This window comes from Lethenteron reissneri, chromosome 20, assembly GCF_015708825.2.
Source record: "Lethenteron reissneri isolate LAM-NWPU_2019-01 chromosome 20, ASM1570882v1, whole genome shotgun sequence".
Taxonomy (NCBI): domain Eukaryota; kingdom Metazoa; phylum Chordata; class Hyperoartia; order Petromyzontiformes; family Petromyzontidae; genus Lethenteron; species Lethenteron reissneri.
Window position 1 is genome coordinate 7,901,606 of NC_083798.1, and position 17,306 is coordinate 7,918,911.

The following is a 17,306-nucleotide window of genomic DNA, read 5'->3' on the forward strand; positions in this document are numbered from 1 at the left end:
AATTCATTGCATCGTGGCTGGTGGGAATTGTTACATCCATACTAACAAGGTGGGGTTGCTTTCCATTTATTAGGGACTTGAACTTACAAACGAATCAAAAATGTTTCGTTGGGTGCAGTCTGAACCGATAATCCACATTGTGAACATTGCGTGAAAAAAAAAAATCACATGTTATTATTAACACCACTCTGCTTACATTCTTGTGTGTGTCCTTGTACATTTACACATTGTGAAAATGGTGTTTAAAGTTACCAGTAGTTGCTATTAACATTAGTATGTGCACATTACATTGCAGAATGACTGCTTCAAACGATGCATCCTGAAATATTAGTCAATAACATGAAGATCATATTCATATTCTATAATTTGTGGCAGCAACAAAGATCAAAACTATACAAAAGGGCAATGTGGGGATTCTCAAGTTTAAATGTTTTCGTATTTGTAATGCAAGCTGTTCGAAGATTAAAGGGGCAAACACTGCACATTATCCCGCTACATGTAGCTAGTGCAATTAAACTGTCATTTCGCTTTTAATTAAACTCTCTCCGAGCATGAAACATTTCAATCCAACAGCCAGCGGTGTCCATTAATCGCCGGCAAAGTGGAGATGTAATTCAATATGTATCATGGACATCTTATTTGAAGACCTTTTATATAACATGGCCATTTAAATAATTGCAGGGACAGCCAGAGGCCAGTGTAAGAATGTGGGTTATGCAATTGTTAAATTCTGAGCTCATGCATTATAGCAGAGCACTCTGCTGCTACACAAATCATGTGGTATCCCAGCAGCAGTGCCTCTTGCCGCATATCAGAATAGGACGTCGTTAAGAAACTTTGGCATGTTAAACACTACCCGGCCACACTTTAACATTGTGTTCAGTAAATTGCCCCTTTTCCCATACCTCCAATGAGCAGTTGGCTACGTACGGTGCGAAATAAGTTATGCATATGTTAATGTACCGTGTGGCAACATCGAAAGCTGCTTTCGACGTATAAGTTGTTCACATTCAGTAAATATCTCAACATATTGTAAACACACATTTTGTAATTGGTTCCACCAACATCTTTCAGGGATATCACTACAATAACATAAGTGAGAATCACGTGTATAAATCACTGTTCATCGTGGAGATAATGTGTAATGTAAAGTTAAGTGCCATCCTCATTGCTCAGCATAGCCCTTACCTTATGCGCATCTATTTCATCCGTTAATTCTTTAAGTGTATTTTGCAGCTCGTAGATTGCAAAATCTTTCTCCTGCTGCTGCCTCTGTGTGCAACATCGCACAAGAAAAAAAAATGCACCTTGTACACACACCTGACGTTGTTGTCAATAATGGTCAGGAACATAAACATCAATCAATTTAAAATGATTTGTTACGCTCAAGACATCCACAGTGAATAATCGTGCATCCAATAACTACTTTCTCTTCCGTTACCGTTTGTTGCATACAGTTACTTGCAGAAAGCATGAAGCCATTATGGATTCCATTGCACCACAATGACAATAAAGAATTGATCTGTGGATCGAATCGTGACCCTCAAATCGTGACCTCCAAAGCATGCAAATTCATTGCGTCATGGATGGTGGGAAGTGTTAAATCCATACCAGGCGAGATGTAGTGGTGACTTAAAATGTTTTTGGTTAGTTATTAAATGTAACTGCGTGCAGTCTGTGCACTGAGTGGATTTCAAAATGACACCATTATCATTATTGATATAACTGTGTCTTGAGATGCAGTGCATTGTCAAATTAATGCATACGAATTCCGTTACAATTTAGCTGTCACGGTAAATGTATACTTTGTTATGAAAATTGTTGAACATTTAGTGTATGCAAAGCACATGGCAAACTGACTAGCTGAATTGATGTATCCTGATATGTCAATTAACACAAAGATCATGTTCATATTCTAAGATTCATGGAAATTTCATCAACAAGATTAAAACTGCATGAAGGGGTGAAGCGTATATTCTCAAGTTTAAATGTTTTGAATGTTTAATGCATGCTGTTCAAAGATTAAAGGGCAAAGACTGCACATTATCAGCCACATGTAGCTTATGCAATTAAACTGCCATTTCCCTTTTAATTAAACTCTCTGAGCATGAAACATTTCAATCCAACAGCCAGCGGTGTCCATTAATAGCCGGCAAAGTGAGTACGAGGTTTGTGTTGATCGGGGATTAATGAATAGACGCCGAGGGTGCAATGCAGACGGTAACGCAGCTGCACACCACGGATTTACCCTGGAGTAGCGCCCCTGGGGTGCGCCGAGGCTCGGGCACATTTCATAGCACGGGGCCAGCCAGCCATCTGCTTCGCTGTGATACACAGCACAAGGGGTCCCCCCCCTCCGCAGCTCACACCCGGGCCCCAGGCCTCCTTAACGCTACCCCAGCTGTGCGCGGGTCTGTTTATCCACGCGCATGTTTTGCGCGAGTGTTAACCAACGAGGGAAGCGCTTGTCGCATCAAGATTCACCCCCTCCTTGCAATTTGAAAAATTGTCACAATCTAGGGTCACGATTCGAGAGGAGGATTGTTGTACCGCCAAACTTGTGATGTTTCTCAGTTTTTTCATATGATTTGTACCGTTTGGTTGGCTCCATGAGCATGAATGAGACGGCGTATAAATTGTATTTGCATAAACAGAAACCAATTGATTCTTACACGTTCAATTTAATGCACGCAACGTGAGCTTAAGAAACTATTTGAATTGACTATTCGGTGCATCGTTACATTGATGCCAATAAGTGTTTTTCTTACTTTTAGATATCAGTACATTCAATTGTGACATGTAAAGAACCACTGTGCGATGGTGCGATTATATTGCAAAAATACCCACCCCCATTTGTTGAATGACTAAATTCATATTCCAGAAATATATTTTTGGGGGGGGGGTACTGGAAATCCTACTCTTAAGCTTAAAGACATTCACCCGGGCAAAAACACTTCAGAGCAATAGCATACAGTCGCATTGTAAATATATTTAAGATTTCAAAACTGTAATTTGCAAATCTTTACTCCTTCCCAACCCCCACCCCTCGAGTATATTTCAAAAAAAGCTTTCTCACATTATAACGAGTGTGGTACGATCAAAGTTTAATGCTGCAACGGCAGTGGTCTCGGGATTCCAATCCGCGCACACAATGCAGCGAGGCAAAAACGTCAGCGGCAGATATTGATTGATTGGCTCACATTTGGGCTTCGCTGAAATGGAAGGCCACTTGCCAGAGGCGCGCGCTAAACCGCGGAGAAATTCATGCTGTACTCAGCAAGAGATTACGCAGCATGCTGCTGGCATCTGCCAGTGAACCACCATGAAAATGGCAAACAAATTGAAACACAAAATCTAATTATTCACCAGCGGGATGGCAAAGCAGTTAGGAAGTTTCTCGCAGCACACCAAAAACACATGCGCCAGATTGTATGCGGGCTGGTTTGCAAGCAGGGAGGCAATATCCTCCACGTGAAGTTTTTGTGGCAAAACACTGCAACGTTGTAAAGTTGGAAAGGTTTCTGGAGTGGTGCACCATTCAGCTCTCACGCTACATTGTGGGAAATACCGAAATTTCTTGTTTGGTTTGCTGCTGCTCATTGAAGAACGTCTCCATCCGCATCACCTTCTCTTCCAGAAGCTGCTTGTCCTCCTTCTCGTGCTGCGTGTTGATATCGCATGACAAGAATTAGGACGCACGTCGAACACAGCCTCCGATGTAGCTCACTCGCACCGTCCAACAAAAGTGCCCTCTCTAAAAGCATCGCTAGACTAACCCGGGCCCCCACTTAAGGAAAATCAAATAGGTTCGACGTGCGGTTGAAGCTACACGTGAACTGGTAAAACAAAATACGCAATTTACGATTGCCGCATTGTATCGGTGCTCTAACGGCACCGGTGAGCAATGCTTGGAACCCGCGCCGTGGGACAAGAACAAGTAAACAGACACACGCGTACATATGCTGCTTCTCTGCCGCAGGAGATAACTGCTAAAAATCGGCACCGCTCCAACGTTGTTTAGAAATTGTGTTTGTTTGTTTGTTTCTTTATTTAAGCATGTCAGCATTTCTCAAAGTCAACAGTGTGCCTAGTATAAAGTGCTCAGGTAATGAGTACGTAGAGATGGGATGTGCAGCCACTCGAGTGTAATGCACGCCTTACTTCCTCTAAAAGCTTGTTACTATGGCTGCTGTAAGCGCATGTCCTGCGATGCACGGCTGCTGGCATTCATGGTTCAAGTCTAGCGTGTCGCAAAGTTTTAGCGAGCGGGATTTACACTACCGTGAACTTTGTCAGCAGATCTTCCTTCTCCTTTTTAATCTTCTCCAGAGCCGACCAGACGTCTTTCAGCTCCAATGCCTTTGTTGAAAGCTGATCCTGAAAAAAAAAGTGACCATTATGGGCATACACTGTGAAAGCACCCAGAAAGTGGCAAGCCTACGAGAAGACATATAAACAGAGTAAAGTTAAAGGTAACACAGAATGCATTAAACATGAGAAATGGCACAAAGACAGCAGAAAAAAAACTGTAAATGAAAAAGGAAAATAAATGGAAGCATGCCTTTTTTGCAACACAAAAAAACAAGCCAAACAATAAAACAAAAACAAACAAGCGAGTTCAACTGCCAACAAAAGACAGAGCACTGTACGATGAAACTGAGAATATAACGGCCTGAATAGGATTGGTGACAGCAAAACAAAATCCAAATTGCACGTCGAATGACGATGCAGCGTACTGAGTGAAGATTAAAAAAACACAACATGCGAGAGGAGATTAGCGGCAAACCATTAGCTCTTCAAGCATTCAATTACGAGGCAGCATTCGTTTATGACGATGGCAGTAATGAAGCACTGTCAATGTGTCGTCTCCTACAAAAAAGTGACATGGGTGTCTTCCCTGCCAAATTACACAGGAATCTGTAGGTTCGCTCGCTTGTAACTAAAGGAAACTGTAGAGTCACTTGAGCACTGCGTTACCTGCATGTTGGCCTGCTCTCTAGCCAGCTTATCCGACAGCACTTCCGTGGCCCGCTTCTCCTCTTCAATGCTCCTCTGGAGCTTCTGCAGCTCCTCTTCCAGCCGCTCTCTGTTCTCCTTCTCTTTCTGAGCAACATCGCGAACGACAATCCGAGATCAAGTGTTCAGGTTCTTGTTTGTGTGTGTGTGTGTAGTTTTTGTTCACGTCACCTTTCTCTGAGAATGCAATTCCTAAAATGGGTTTGGCGACGCTCGGACAAATCTGCGCCAGCTGTTTCGTTAATTCACCCAATGAAACGGTGCAAGTGTCCTTTATGAAAATAAAATACATTTAAATTAGACGTAATATGTAATTATAGCAACCTGCTCTGAGAATTTGAGTAATGGTCTAACATTGGCCACTTTAACCCCCCCAAGCTGTTGTGTACGGCCAAAGGAGGCTGGGAAAAAAAAAGCTGTTTGTGGAGCCACCGCTGGTTAACTCGGCTATTTGTATCAATTACTGATGACAGCTGAAGGAATGGAAATTTAAGAGTGTGCCGCCAGAACTAACCAGCTGGTGTATGAGAAAGAATCGCTGCCAAATTTATGTGGGGATCAGCCGTGCGGGAAAACAAAAATATAAGTAATAACCTCACTTGCTAGGCAATGCAATTCCTATCTATACATCTATAAAAATGCATCACATTTAAAAGCAAATGCTTGCCAATTTTTTTCCCCGCATTCTTTCACAAAGCTAGAACAAGCTATTATTTTTATCTAAGCACTAACATTATTCTCCAGCGTACACACATTATGTCGTGTTGCATTTAATTACGTGCGAACAACGGCACAATTAATTACGGCTCAAGTTTTACGACAATTGTTATCTCAACAACAACAAAAAATACTTTGTGCAGCAAACGCACACTGGGAGGGATGGGCATGCAATCCTTACTTTGAACATTTCCTTATACTTCTTGCACTTATCCGTTTTTTCCGCCAGCTTCTCCATCGCCCGAGACGACAGCTCACCGCCCAGGTTCTCCTTCATCTCAGACGCAGCTGAGAGGGAAACGGGAGGGGGAGGGAATAGTGATGCGTGCAAGGCGGCCAAAAGAACACACATGAAATGAGTTTTATCTCTCTCCGCTCTCAACCGCCCCATCGTAGATTCTGCCGGCGGACGACAGAGACATAAGTTACGGCGATAACTTTTTACAGGATCAAGGGCACTGAAATGTTTTAAATGACGCGCTTGAGAATAATGTGTCTCGACTTACGAGGGGACTTCTGGGTTTCCATTGAAACGACTGCCGGCGCTTCCACCTGTTCATCCTGTCGCAACAAGGCAGTGAAGGGAGAATTTTTGCGTTAACGTTTCAGTTCAAGTGGCCACAATAAACCGCTTCGTTTTTTTCGAGTCGAGGAGGAAGAGCAGCACTTTCAAGTGAAAGGCATTAAAATCGATTAGTGCAAATGTGAAAGCAAAAAACAGTTCATGTGACCAAATGCACAGGACTGTGAACATGAAATGACATTTTGAGGTTGGGTGTAATCTGGAGCAGATTACACCCAACCTCAAAAATGTATTTTACTTTTTAGAAAACTTTTAGTCAAAACTGTTAAACAAAATTGGTCCCTCCTCTTATTTACCAAGGGCTAAAATGTAGGCTTTAACGACAAATATCTTTATCAATTTACATGAATGCTTATGCTCACTGTACATGCATCTAATGACACGTATAGGAAGTTATTATCGATTTTGTATTCCGTGTATGTAAAGGAGTTCATGTGATTCTCTGCCACTAGAGACCGCTATTGTCACCCTCATGAAAAATAAAAAATAAATGTGATTCTTGAACAAAATCGCCGCCCCAAATCGTGACCATTCATTGAAACATGGGGGGGAGGGGTAAGGGGGGTGGGCATGATGATTTAAAAAACAGCTCTCGATTTCACAAATGGAGCATGCACTGCCACCTCGAGCATCCCGGAACATACCCATTGCTGCTTCGCCTTGGTGAGCTCCTTCTGCAGCCTCATGCACTCCTTAAACTTCTCCTTGTAGTGCTCGGCTCCCATCTGCAGACGCAATTTCAGGTCTTCATTCTCCTTCCTGAGTTCGTCATAACCAGGCGAGTCTTCACGCAAGCCCTCAACGTTCTTGTTTTCCATCTGGAAAAGACGATGACTCGGCTTGGTCAATGAAGTCGCAGGTATGAGACCGGCTACTTCAGTGCAATGGACTAGAAAATGTTTGCGAAATTTCACAGTTTAATAATTTCCCCCCACTATTCCCCTCAAGTGAAAGCTTTCAAAATCAGATGTTTCATCACTTCACAGAATGATTCCCAACTATCAACTCAAAAATCTGAGGATGGAAAAGAGTATTTTTTTTTAATTACTTTTTTTACCTTACCACTGTCAATAAATTAAATAGACCATTATCAATATCATGGGTCCCTGGTTCCTTCCAGTCAAAATGAGCGCTCACTTGACCCTTGTTATTAAAAATAATAAATGATGGACCTATTGCCTCTTAAGGATGTCAACTGTGCATTAAAAAATAAACTTTAGCAATGGCAATTCCAAGACCGCTTGCACAGATCGAATAAGGTACGCCGAGACTTTTAAATGTTAGCAGGCTCACGTAGAGAGCAAGGAATGAAAATGTCCCGTGCGGATTGAATGTCAAAGCCAAGAACACGAGTTGGTATCATTGGGCACCTGAGTGACGAGGGTGCGAAGTTCCTCGCTGCTCGTGCGCTCTTGGTACAGAGAGGCCATCATTTTGTCCCGGGTACTGGTCGCGTCCAGAAGCTCCCCCTGGAGGAGCTTTAACTTCTGCTCGCTGTTGGCCAACTGATCTTCGGTGCGGCGCAGCAGCTCCCGTACCACACCCAGCTCCTTCTGGAGAAGGCGCAGAGCAAACGAGGAGAGTTTCTACCATTTATCATTGCAATGTGATACGCAGTGCAGTTTACATTAGGGATGCAACCATCCATGGACACAGATTGAGTCTAACGATCAAGATACCTGCGTCGAATCCTAAAACTAATAATTATTTTTAATTCTTACATGTCTTATCGATATCAGTCAATCTTTATCCACCAGTGGATGAAGCCCTCTCAGGACGCTGCCATTCCACATGGTTTGTCTTACGATGCTATAACCCATTACATTCCTGCGCATAAACTTCTCTGCTCCATCTCTGTGGTGGTTCCTCCTCTGAAGCGCATTTTCTGTTAATTTACTGCCGTTACTTCCAATGTGAGGAGACACTCATTATCAGTGGTTACTGTACCAGACGGGCGTACTCAGTAAATGTAGCTTCCCGAGAGAGCTAGTCGACCAGATGCCTGAGCACCGTACATTAGCAAATGTTGCCTTTGCATTGTAACCATCAATGAATCCACCTGCCCTCATTACCTGAAACCACAAAATTCCAAGAAAGAGCTTGCTTACCTTCACTAATTGGGAGCCGGAAGAGGCCGTAAGGTTGGCCGAGTGGATGAAAGCTCATCAAGCAGATTGCTGCACAGATCAAGTAGTGCCACGCTCAGCGTGGAGTTGTTGAAATCCGAGCACGCGCGTGGACTCACCTCCGGTTTAGATGACACGGCTCCTGCAGCCCCGCAGAGCGACCTCTCTCTGTGAGCCGCGCTTTGCTGCAGGCGGGAGATTTCCTCAGTCAACTCTGAGATCGCGTTGTTCTTTTCTCCGACCTCTGCCTGGGCGGCTTTCAGGTTTGTGTTGAGCTGCTTGTTTTCCAGGTCCGTCTCCTTGATGTGCGTCTGTGTACAGATGTTGGTCACAGTTTGGCATCCATGAGTATGAAACTGCTGTTGGGTCTTCTTTTTTCTTACTAAGACATTTCCATTTGGAACTGCCCTGAAAAATTACTTCACTAATCTACATCGGAAGATACTTCACGAGATGTCTTTATCCACACGAGAGAAATATCTTTGTATACCTTGCAAAAACATGCTGGTCGCATGTTCATAGTATTATTTTTCTGAGCTGGAATTAGATAGATCAAGTGAATTATCACGTTTAACAGGATGAAGACGATTTTGTTGTGTAATCATTATGACTGGATTAAGACCAACTCATTACACTTTTGAAACCATGGTGTAAGGGTGGGCTGAAACATAGCTTAGAACCTAGCATCTCGGTGGTGCTGGTTCATTAATCAGTGTTATTCAGACAGTGTTAGCCTCCTGAGCCACCCAACCACCCCTTGCACTTAAATGGCATTAAAAGCTTCTGCTCACTCAAAGACTTACCATAAAAAGATTTTTCTCCTCCCTCTCATTTTTAAGTTCGGTCTCTAGCTGTTGCTTTTCAGCAGTCAACTTCTTAATGCTGTCCTTGCACCTGCGCACGGACGGCAGCACAGAAAAGAAGTGTTCTTTAGATACCTGTGCATTTACAACAGAAGAAACGCATCAATCCTTAAACGAGATTGTCACATTTCTGGTGAGCACACGCTCGATCTATAAATCGGGTTTTGTGGCTTTTACAAACCCCTAGACATCAAATTTCAGCATCAAGACTCTGTACCAACATGAAAAATAAGCTTGCGAGGTCAATAAATACCCTAAGGGCAATCATGCACTTTGCTTCTCATAAACGTCGCTCACAAACCCACCCCCAAGGCAAATAGCAATTTGTAAATAGATCACCCAGGGACCTAAGAATCTTATCGGCAAAAGAGTTTCACAGCCATAAGGTGGGCAGTAGGCATGCGGCGATATCATCAGTTAAAATTGATTCTTAGGCTCATTATGCGTGCATCGAACTGCGCGTAAGAATCTAATTATCGACAATTTATTCAAATTATATGCGCATAATCAAAATGTTAACAAAGAAAGCTGAACGAGACGGTTAAAATCAGAATGATAAAGCCATTCGCTGAATCAAATGAACCAGATCTGCGATGCAACGATGTTCAGCTACTAAACGCAAAAGTCGATATGAACATATTGGAGGCCTCACCCATCCAGCTCCATCTCTTTGTCCAGCATCTTCTTGGCCAGGGTTTCCAGGTCTCCCTCCAGTTGCTGAACACGCACGGCAGACTCCTCCAGCTGACGTTTGTGCTGCACGAGCCCCGAGTCCAGAGCCTGCTTGCTCTGCTCGAGTTCCTGCATCACAAGCGTGACGAAAGCCACATCTCGCCGTTCAAACAATGATACGTCGCGGTATTCGTGACAAAAAGTAAGACGTGTGTTTGAGGCAAGTGTTTGGCCAATGTTCCTAGTTGTCATATTTTTCAGAATTTTTTTTATATCTTCATCGACAGTGGAGCAAGTTGTCAATTTTGACGAATTGTGAACATGGCCCACGATGTTCACAACTGCAGCAAGACCGTTATGATCATAGATTGACCAACTTGTGTCCTCTGCAAAGGTTGACTGTGGCCAAATAATCCAGAACGGAAAAGCGTCTTGATCTGGTGGTGAAGCCACAACGGAAACTTAGTCTTTCATTGCAAACCAGGCACAGCAAACGGCAGAAATGCTGCCAAGAAATAGTGGAAAACGCCGCGCCGATAAAAACGAACGTGTCTGAGCAATGAGCTCGAGCAATCGTTCCATATTTCAACCGGGTAATTTAACTGGTCTTTCAGGATTAATTTATATTTGTATTGCACGATCGATACACCTTTAAGGTGGCTAAATGGTCAATTTAAAAAGAAGAATAAAGCCAGGAATTTAATATCAACAGTATAACCCACTCCAGAGGGCAATGATTCAATGTGTAAACACAGTGCTCTGCTGAGGTACGACAGCTGAAAATAGAATTGGATTTCTAAACTGAAATGATGTCACCCAGCCCCCAGAGATGAAAAGGTCATTTTTTATTCCAATGCAAACCGTCAAACGTCCTCTGTCAAGCACTAAAAGAGAAATGGATTACTCACACGTGGCACACTGGTATGCCAGGCAAACTATACATGGCTGTGGCCTTTAATTAGGTTTATTTTGCCTCATTATCTTGTCAGCTACATGTAAGCAATGCACTTGAGATCCAGTATTGGCTGTTTATGCAGTGGCTATTTTTTTTGCACAGCAAGAACACTAGCCACGATGAAGGTTATTAACCCTGCAGTAAGGTAGTGTCTGCACACGCACACACCCATGCGCAGGGCTTAGTTTCTCTCTGAATATTTTCTGGGTCGCTGGCAAGACTGGAGTAGTCATGTGCCTAGCAGACAGTGAGAGACATACTGCATGTGGTGTGCAAAGAGCTTACTTTTTCAACGAATCTGGCTACGACTGGAGTAGACACGCAACGTATAGCCATTGCGAGAGGTATTCTGGATGTGGTCGGGCACGTGTGTAAATATTTTCCGCGTGACCGACCCGGACCGACCCAACTGAAATGAATCCTTGCTCGTGCATCCCCAAAGAAAACTGCGGCAAAATATTTCCCGAAATGGCGCAGTCCGCATTCATCACCGAAATGCCGATGTAAAAAAACAATATCCAGCCAGAGCACCATGAATGTTGAATGATTGGCACTCGTACCGTGTAGCGGCTCTGCAGAGCGCAGTCCTCCTTGCGCCGCCCATCCAGCTCCTCAGAGAGCTGCTTGATTTTCTCATTCATGCCAGTCACTTCGGCCTCCATATCAGATTTAGCTTGGCTCAGCTCCTTATACTGGCGCTGCATCTCCTCCAAGGAATTCTATCAGACAGCACGTCTTGTTAGTGGTACGAACCTTTTGTTTGGGCAACATTTGTACAAGTTAACTTCTCACACGAACTCAAAAAAAAAACGCTAAAAGCTTTTTAACGGTTATCATGCCACGCGGAATGTCTGAGTTTTTCTCCTCCCAAATCGACAAGGTTATTTTCGAATACCTATTGCGTTTTTAGGAGTGAACCTTTTTCTTGCTGCTTCTGGTAGCATTCTTTAAAGGGCTATTGTGAAATCTATGCAGTCCCTACTCTATTGTTTAATATTCAGTGTGGAACACCGGGCCATCTGCTTCTTGCTTTGCTGTCAGCAGTATTGTAAGTGTTTATGGAGAGATGATGGGCCTTGTCAGGCAGCAGGAAAATGTCACCTGCCATCGCACGCTCCTTCTGCTCTGCCATCTGGGGCTAATAGAAACACCTTATCTGGCTCAGCCCTGCCGAGCGCACACATTTATTCCTAAAAGCCAGCGTTGCTCTCCATCACTTTCGCTAAATACAACTGGAATTAAAGGTTACCGAAAGCCCTACTCGTCAAGCACGGCAATTGTAAACGTAAAGAGCAATAACAGTTCTACGAAGTGGCTGGGTGGGGCTCAGGGGTCACAACACGAAGCTGGCAACACTTAGAAACTTGGGTTTGAATTTGGGTTTCAGCCACCTGTGATTAAACTGGCTTCTCGAGTGCAGCGAGTAGATGGTTACCTAATGATAGCACATATTACATTTGGTTTTTCAGTTTGTTATGCTTAATCCTACTTCTAGATTTAAAATGTAGGTATTACTGACATGTAATGAAGTACATTTCTAGAGGATGAAAAAGTGTGCTCTTAAGTGTGGCTAGTTTAGGTTTATTCAAGTGACTAGGGAAGTAGTCACGTGGCATCTTCTGGGGCTGTTTAATGTCTTTAGTTGAAAAGTTGAAAAGGCAAACTATACATCACTAGCGGGAAGTAGCCAGCGTTGCCCGGGGGAAAAATATATTTCAAAACATTCTCTCAAAAACATAACATATACATACACAAATAATAATAGTGATACATTGTTAATTTAACTCCTTTACATTTGACGGATGGGAAAAAGAAATCGCAATTTATTGGTCGGGGGGCTTATTGTGTCGTACGTGTGTAGTTTGTTGAAATGTAAAGCCAGCAGTTTGAGAGTTAAATGCGTCACAAGGGTGTGTCCACACAAAGACAGACATGAAATTACTTTTATAGGTAAGATACTATTATTTAAAATAATCTATACCTCGAGTTTCCTCGCTGGTTGCTTGCTGGACTCTGCTCCATCAACAATAACTCTGTTGTTAGAAGGCTGGCTAAACAGGAATTTTCCGCGAAACAAACACCGAGTTGAAACGATGGAAGAAGTTCGGAAGTCATTATAGTGACACCAAAAAGGTGGGAGTAACAAATACAGAAGACGGACACGATTCATTTAAAATTACTTTTCAACTTGTACTCCAATTAACATAATTATGTTGCCAAAATATCCTTTAAATTCCAGAGAATATATAAAAAACAATACATATTATCTTACCATTTTAGTACGTAATATGTTTTTATTACTTTCAGTGCTCTCAGTATTAAAACTACAGATGTCTCCTATTTTCTGTTGTAGAGCAACGGCTTCTCTATTCGCGAGAATCATAATAAAAACACATGTCGAGGAGTGTGTAAACAACATTTTGCGAACAACATTGCCCCTTCTTGTAGCCTTGCCAGCTGCACGAAAAGACTGTGTTGTCCCATCGAGGTGATGATGATGATGACGACGACGAAGGGTGCGTTACCTTCAGCTGAGCGGCCTTGGAGGTGACAACAAGGATGTCGGATTCACCCTCAGTCTCCAGGGTGAAGAGCTCGTCGGACTCGGAGGAGTTGCGGAACTGAAACGGCGTGCTGGCTCCGCGGATCTCGCCATTGCTCGTGACATAGCACAGCTGGTAGAACTCGCCGTCGTCTTTCGGCAAGTAATACGCTGTCAGGGGGGTCGAAAGGTCACAAGGTCGCAAGTGGCGATAAACGTAATGTAGAGGTGTGCGTGCGTGCAGCACCTTGTGTCAAATGCTTGCTGGATGAAGGCTTCCCCCCCATGCCGTGCGGGTGGACAAGGCGGAGATTAATAACACATTTTAAAAGACCAACTGCAAATTACAATTGCTTATTGATTTAATAGTCGCCGTTGCTTTTCGGTGCAATATTATTATCCTGATTGATTAGAAATTAACACATTAGCATACAAATGTGAAATGCTGTAATTCGTTTTAACCTGATAATTGCCCAATTTGGCTTTAAATAAAGGATTAAAATGATTGGTTGCTATATTTAATGCAAATCAGTAAACATCATGGATCAAGCGCAGTGGAAAAAGACATAAAACTGGAGGCAGCAATGTTCGTTGATGCCAGCACGGAAGGCGTTAATGCTCACCTTGGAAAATGAGATGCTGCTCCGAGCCGAGGCTGGTCTGAGTAGAGCTTGGCACTGGGGCCCACAGAAAGGTGAAGTAGTCACGTGGGGTACGCCAGCCGACCTACACACACACAAGCAAGGCTGGGAGTGTCACTCAGTCCACCTCGCTGGGCTAAATCGACCAAAATGGGAACCGCGCAATGAGGATGACAGACGAGAGATGATGCCCTCTGGTCTGCATGATAGTATGATCAACAAGCTAAATTTCCATTTTTTTTATATTGTTTAATTTTAGTTCAATTGTTATTTGAAGTGTACTATCGGTCATTATCAAGTCATGAGATGAAGTGACCTGCTCAGAAATCTTGCCCCAACCTATGCATTATTCAGTGTTAAAGAATGACTTGTGGAAAGTGACATCGCAAAACTACTTCTGAGATCCATTCAAGTGACCTCTCATCCACATTTGGCGGTACCACTGTATCGCCCGTCCTGTTCGAGATGTTCGTTGCATTGCGTTAAAACCAAAAGCAGAATTTAAATTCTAAGAGCTGGATTGTTTGCCACATTATGAAAACCAGATTCAATTAAATTGATTTTTGCGCCATCATTGGTGACTTGGTCTAAGTCTATTAAGTCACTGCAACTGAGAACCCAGATGAATCACAGGAGGCTATACTTCAGACATGTGGACATGTGCCCCTAACCATCGCAACCAACTGTTCATGATTAATAAAATCAATAACTTTCTTTACACATTCTATTCTGAACTTACAAGTTGCTTTATTATTTAGAATTTTCATGAAATTATCAGCATCCCGCACACGCAACTAGTGTAACACGTGTGCTCATTTTAATGTAAAAAATTTTTATCAGGGCAGGAAAATAATCATCAGTTTGTGCAGCTATTAGGAAATTTAGTCATCTGACACTGAACAGAAGGCAGCCCAATAGTCATTGTACATGCAGCACTAATAATATACAAGCTCACAGGGTCTGTGGTGATAAACAAATTTCCCAAGTGGAACAACCGAGCCTTGAAACTATAAGGACAGCACTCTCTTTATAAGCACTAAGGGAAGTGTCATCTATAAATAGCACAGAATAACTTGTTAAGCAGATTGAGACACCGCGAGCAGGAGGAAGCTCATGTGATGGCCGTGTGTGCCCGGTTTGTTACAGTTCTGGGAATGACAAGCTTTGGCAATGAAGGTGAATTGCACAGAGGCGCTTTCTTTCAGTCCGTCATTACTTTTGCGTTTAATGTACGAGGCATCGCGGGCCTTAATCCACTGAAAGGATACTGACCGTAACAGGTTAAGAAGGATGGGTTTTTGCTGCACTTAAATGCCGTATATATAAAGCAAACCTCAGCAGTGTAATACTATTCCGCTGTCTTCAGGTGGCAGCAAATACCTATATATTAACGGCAAATACACAAGCAACACCGAACAGAGGGAACTCTACTAGTCAAAACCAGAACTGGAAGAGGGCTCGATAACCTATGAAGCATTCGGTACAAATTTTAAAATGCGCAACACATGTTTACAGTGGGGAAATACTCTACCGTAAACATGTAATGAGTCACCCCTAACGCAATTCTATGATCTTGTGACAATTTGATGTAACGATAAAATGTTACAAATCGATTACTTGAATGGCTCACATGGTGAATGCAGGGAGAAACTGCAGAATTTAACACAAATGATAATGTACAGAATATATAGTGGTGCGACTGCATAGGACCTGTTATAAGAATCTATGGAATAATTCTTGAACAATCGCATGTGCAGCCCATGACAGACATCCAACATTGCATTCACAAAGGGCTGGTTGCATGTAGAACTTCTTTCGCAACGTACACAGCCAACGGTGCTAATTGAAGGTGTGGCCACTTATTATTATTGTTGGTATGAATCTCTGGAGCTCGATCTAGCAGATTACCCTTCAGCCCAGTGGCGTGATCAAGCAATTACAGGGCCAAACCTTTACCTGCTGGATTTTGTAGTGATAGAAATCCCCAAAAATACATCGAACAAAACCAATCCTTACAAATATTATTCAATGCATGTACCATGAGAGTAAGACTCTTTTTTAATTGATACATTATTCATTCATACTAGCTTGTTTTCCCGTCCAAGGACGGGTGCATATTGCAGTAAATGTGAAATATTCAATAGAAAAATTGTTCAGCTCATGATTATTAATGAGGGGGGTGGGTTTCCCTACGTGGAGGGACGTCACCCGCTAATGGTTATTGTGGAGGGGTGCGGCATGTGGAGTGACGTCACCCGCTCATGATTATTAATGAGGGGAGGGGTGTGGCATGTGGAGTGACGTCACCCGCTCATGATTATTAATGAGGGGAGGGGTGCGGCATGTGGAGTGACGTCACCCGCTCATGATTATTAATGAGGGGAGGGGTGCGGCATGTGGAGTGCACGACCTTCTTGTGCGTCAGTGTAAGTTTCCACGCGAGCATGAATATTAATGAGGGGGGGGGATATCTTTTGCAGTGACGTCACACACGGATGTAGCACTGTGCTGCGTCGAGAAATGTTTTACCGTCACTTTCTGTAAAGAAACGTCTTATTTGAAGCGACTTTGCGTAATAAATTATTAAATTCAGCACGACCTTCCTCTGCGTGAGTGCAAAAATCCACCCACTCATGAATATTAATGATGGGGGGGGCCTCATGTTGAGTGACGTCACATGCAGGCTACACATTCTTGGCTCATGAGATTAGTAATTTAACTTTACACTAACCAGCTCTACCCAGGGTCACGATTAGAATTAAGAGAAAAATCTGTCCCGTTTGTTACACCTCATTATTTATCCTTTGTTCTGTCTCTAATGTAAAGTTTGTTTGCTCTATTGACCTAATTGTAACATGAGCATAGTTGTCATAAATTGTACATAACCAAGTCTCATGTACATGATTTGATGCATGTATTGTAAGCATTACAATCGATTTATAAATTAGTAAATAAATACATCGTTGCATATCCAGTGATGAAGATGACTAGTTTCAGCAATTAAGCTGATGGTTGCGAGAACACTAACAAAGAAACCTATTATTCATTGGGTCTTTCGGTTGAACCTATCTATGTCACTTTACCGAAAGACCCAAAGAATATTAATTCCTGCAGCCACGAAAGCTTTAAGTCAAGATTTAAAGAAACCTATTGATTTGTTTTACACCGAACTAATAATATAATGCTGATTA

The 17,306-nt window shown here is 42.7% G+C and overlaps 1 protein-coding gene across 4 annotated transcripts in view; it reads right to left on the bottom strand.

Moving 5' to 3' along the window:
- Positions 1 to 17,306, bottom strand: part of TAX1BP1 (Tax1 binding protein 1) — a 38,887-nt gene that overhangs the window by 12,983 nt on the left and 8,598 nt on the right. For 3 of the 4 annotated variants that reach the window (XM_061554748.1, XM_061554750.1, XM_061554751.1), the window contains exons 3-16: positions 14,098 to 14,200; positions 13,458 to 13,645; positions 11,493 to 11,651; positions 9,958 to 10,106; positions 9,246 to 9,336; positions 8,562 to 8,753; positions 7,687 to 7,869; positions 6,961 to 7,134; positions 6,240 to 6,294; positions 5,915 to 6,021; positions 4,978 to 5,103; positions 4,282 to 4,377; positions 3,569 to 3,661; positions 1,189 to 1,272 (exon numbers count right to left, since the gene is read on the bottom strand). In XM_061554748.1, coding sequence (XP_061410732.1) covers positions 1,189 to 1,272; positions 3,569 to 3,661; positions 4,282 to 4,377; positions 4,978 to 5,103; positions 5,915 to 6,021; positions 6,240 to 6,294; positions 6,961 to 7,134; positions 7,687 to 7,869; positions 8,562 to 8,753; positions 9,246 to 9,336; positions 9,958 to 10,106; positions 11,493 to 11,651; positions 13,458 to 13,645; positions 14,098 to 14,200 — 1,800 coding nt within the window. The remainder of the gene's footprint in view (positions 1 to 1,188; positions 1,273 to 3,568; positions 3,662 to 4,281; positions 4,378 to 4,977; positions 5,104 to 5,914; positions 6,022 to 6,239; positions 6,295 to 6,960; positions 7,135 to 7,686; positions 7,870 to 8,561; positions 8,754 to 9,245; positions 9,337 to 9,957; positions 10,107 to 11,492; positions 11,652 to 13,457; positions 13,646 to 14,097; positions 14,201 to 17,306) is intronic. The other variant, XM_061554749.1, reaches the window with a different exon arrangement.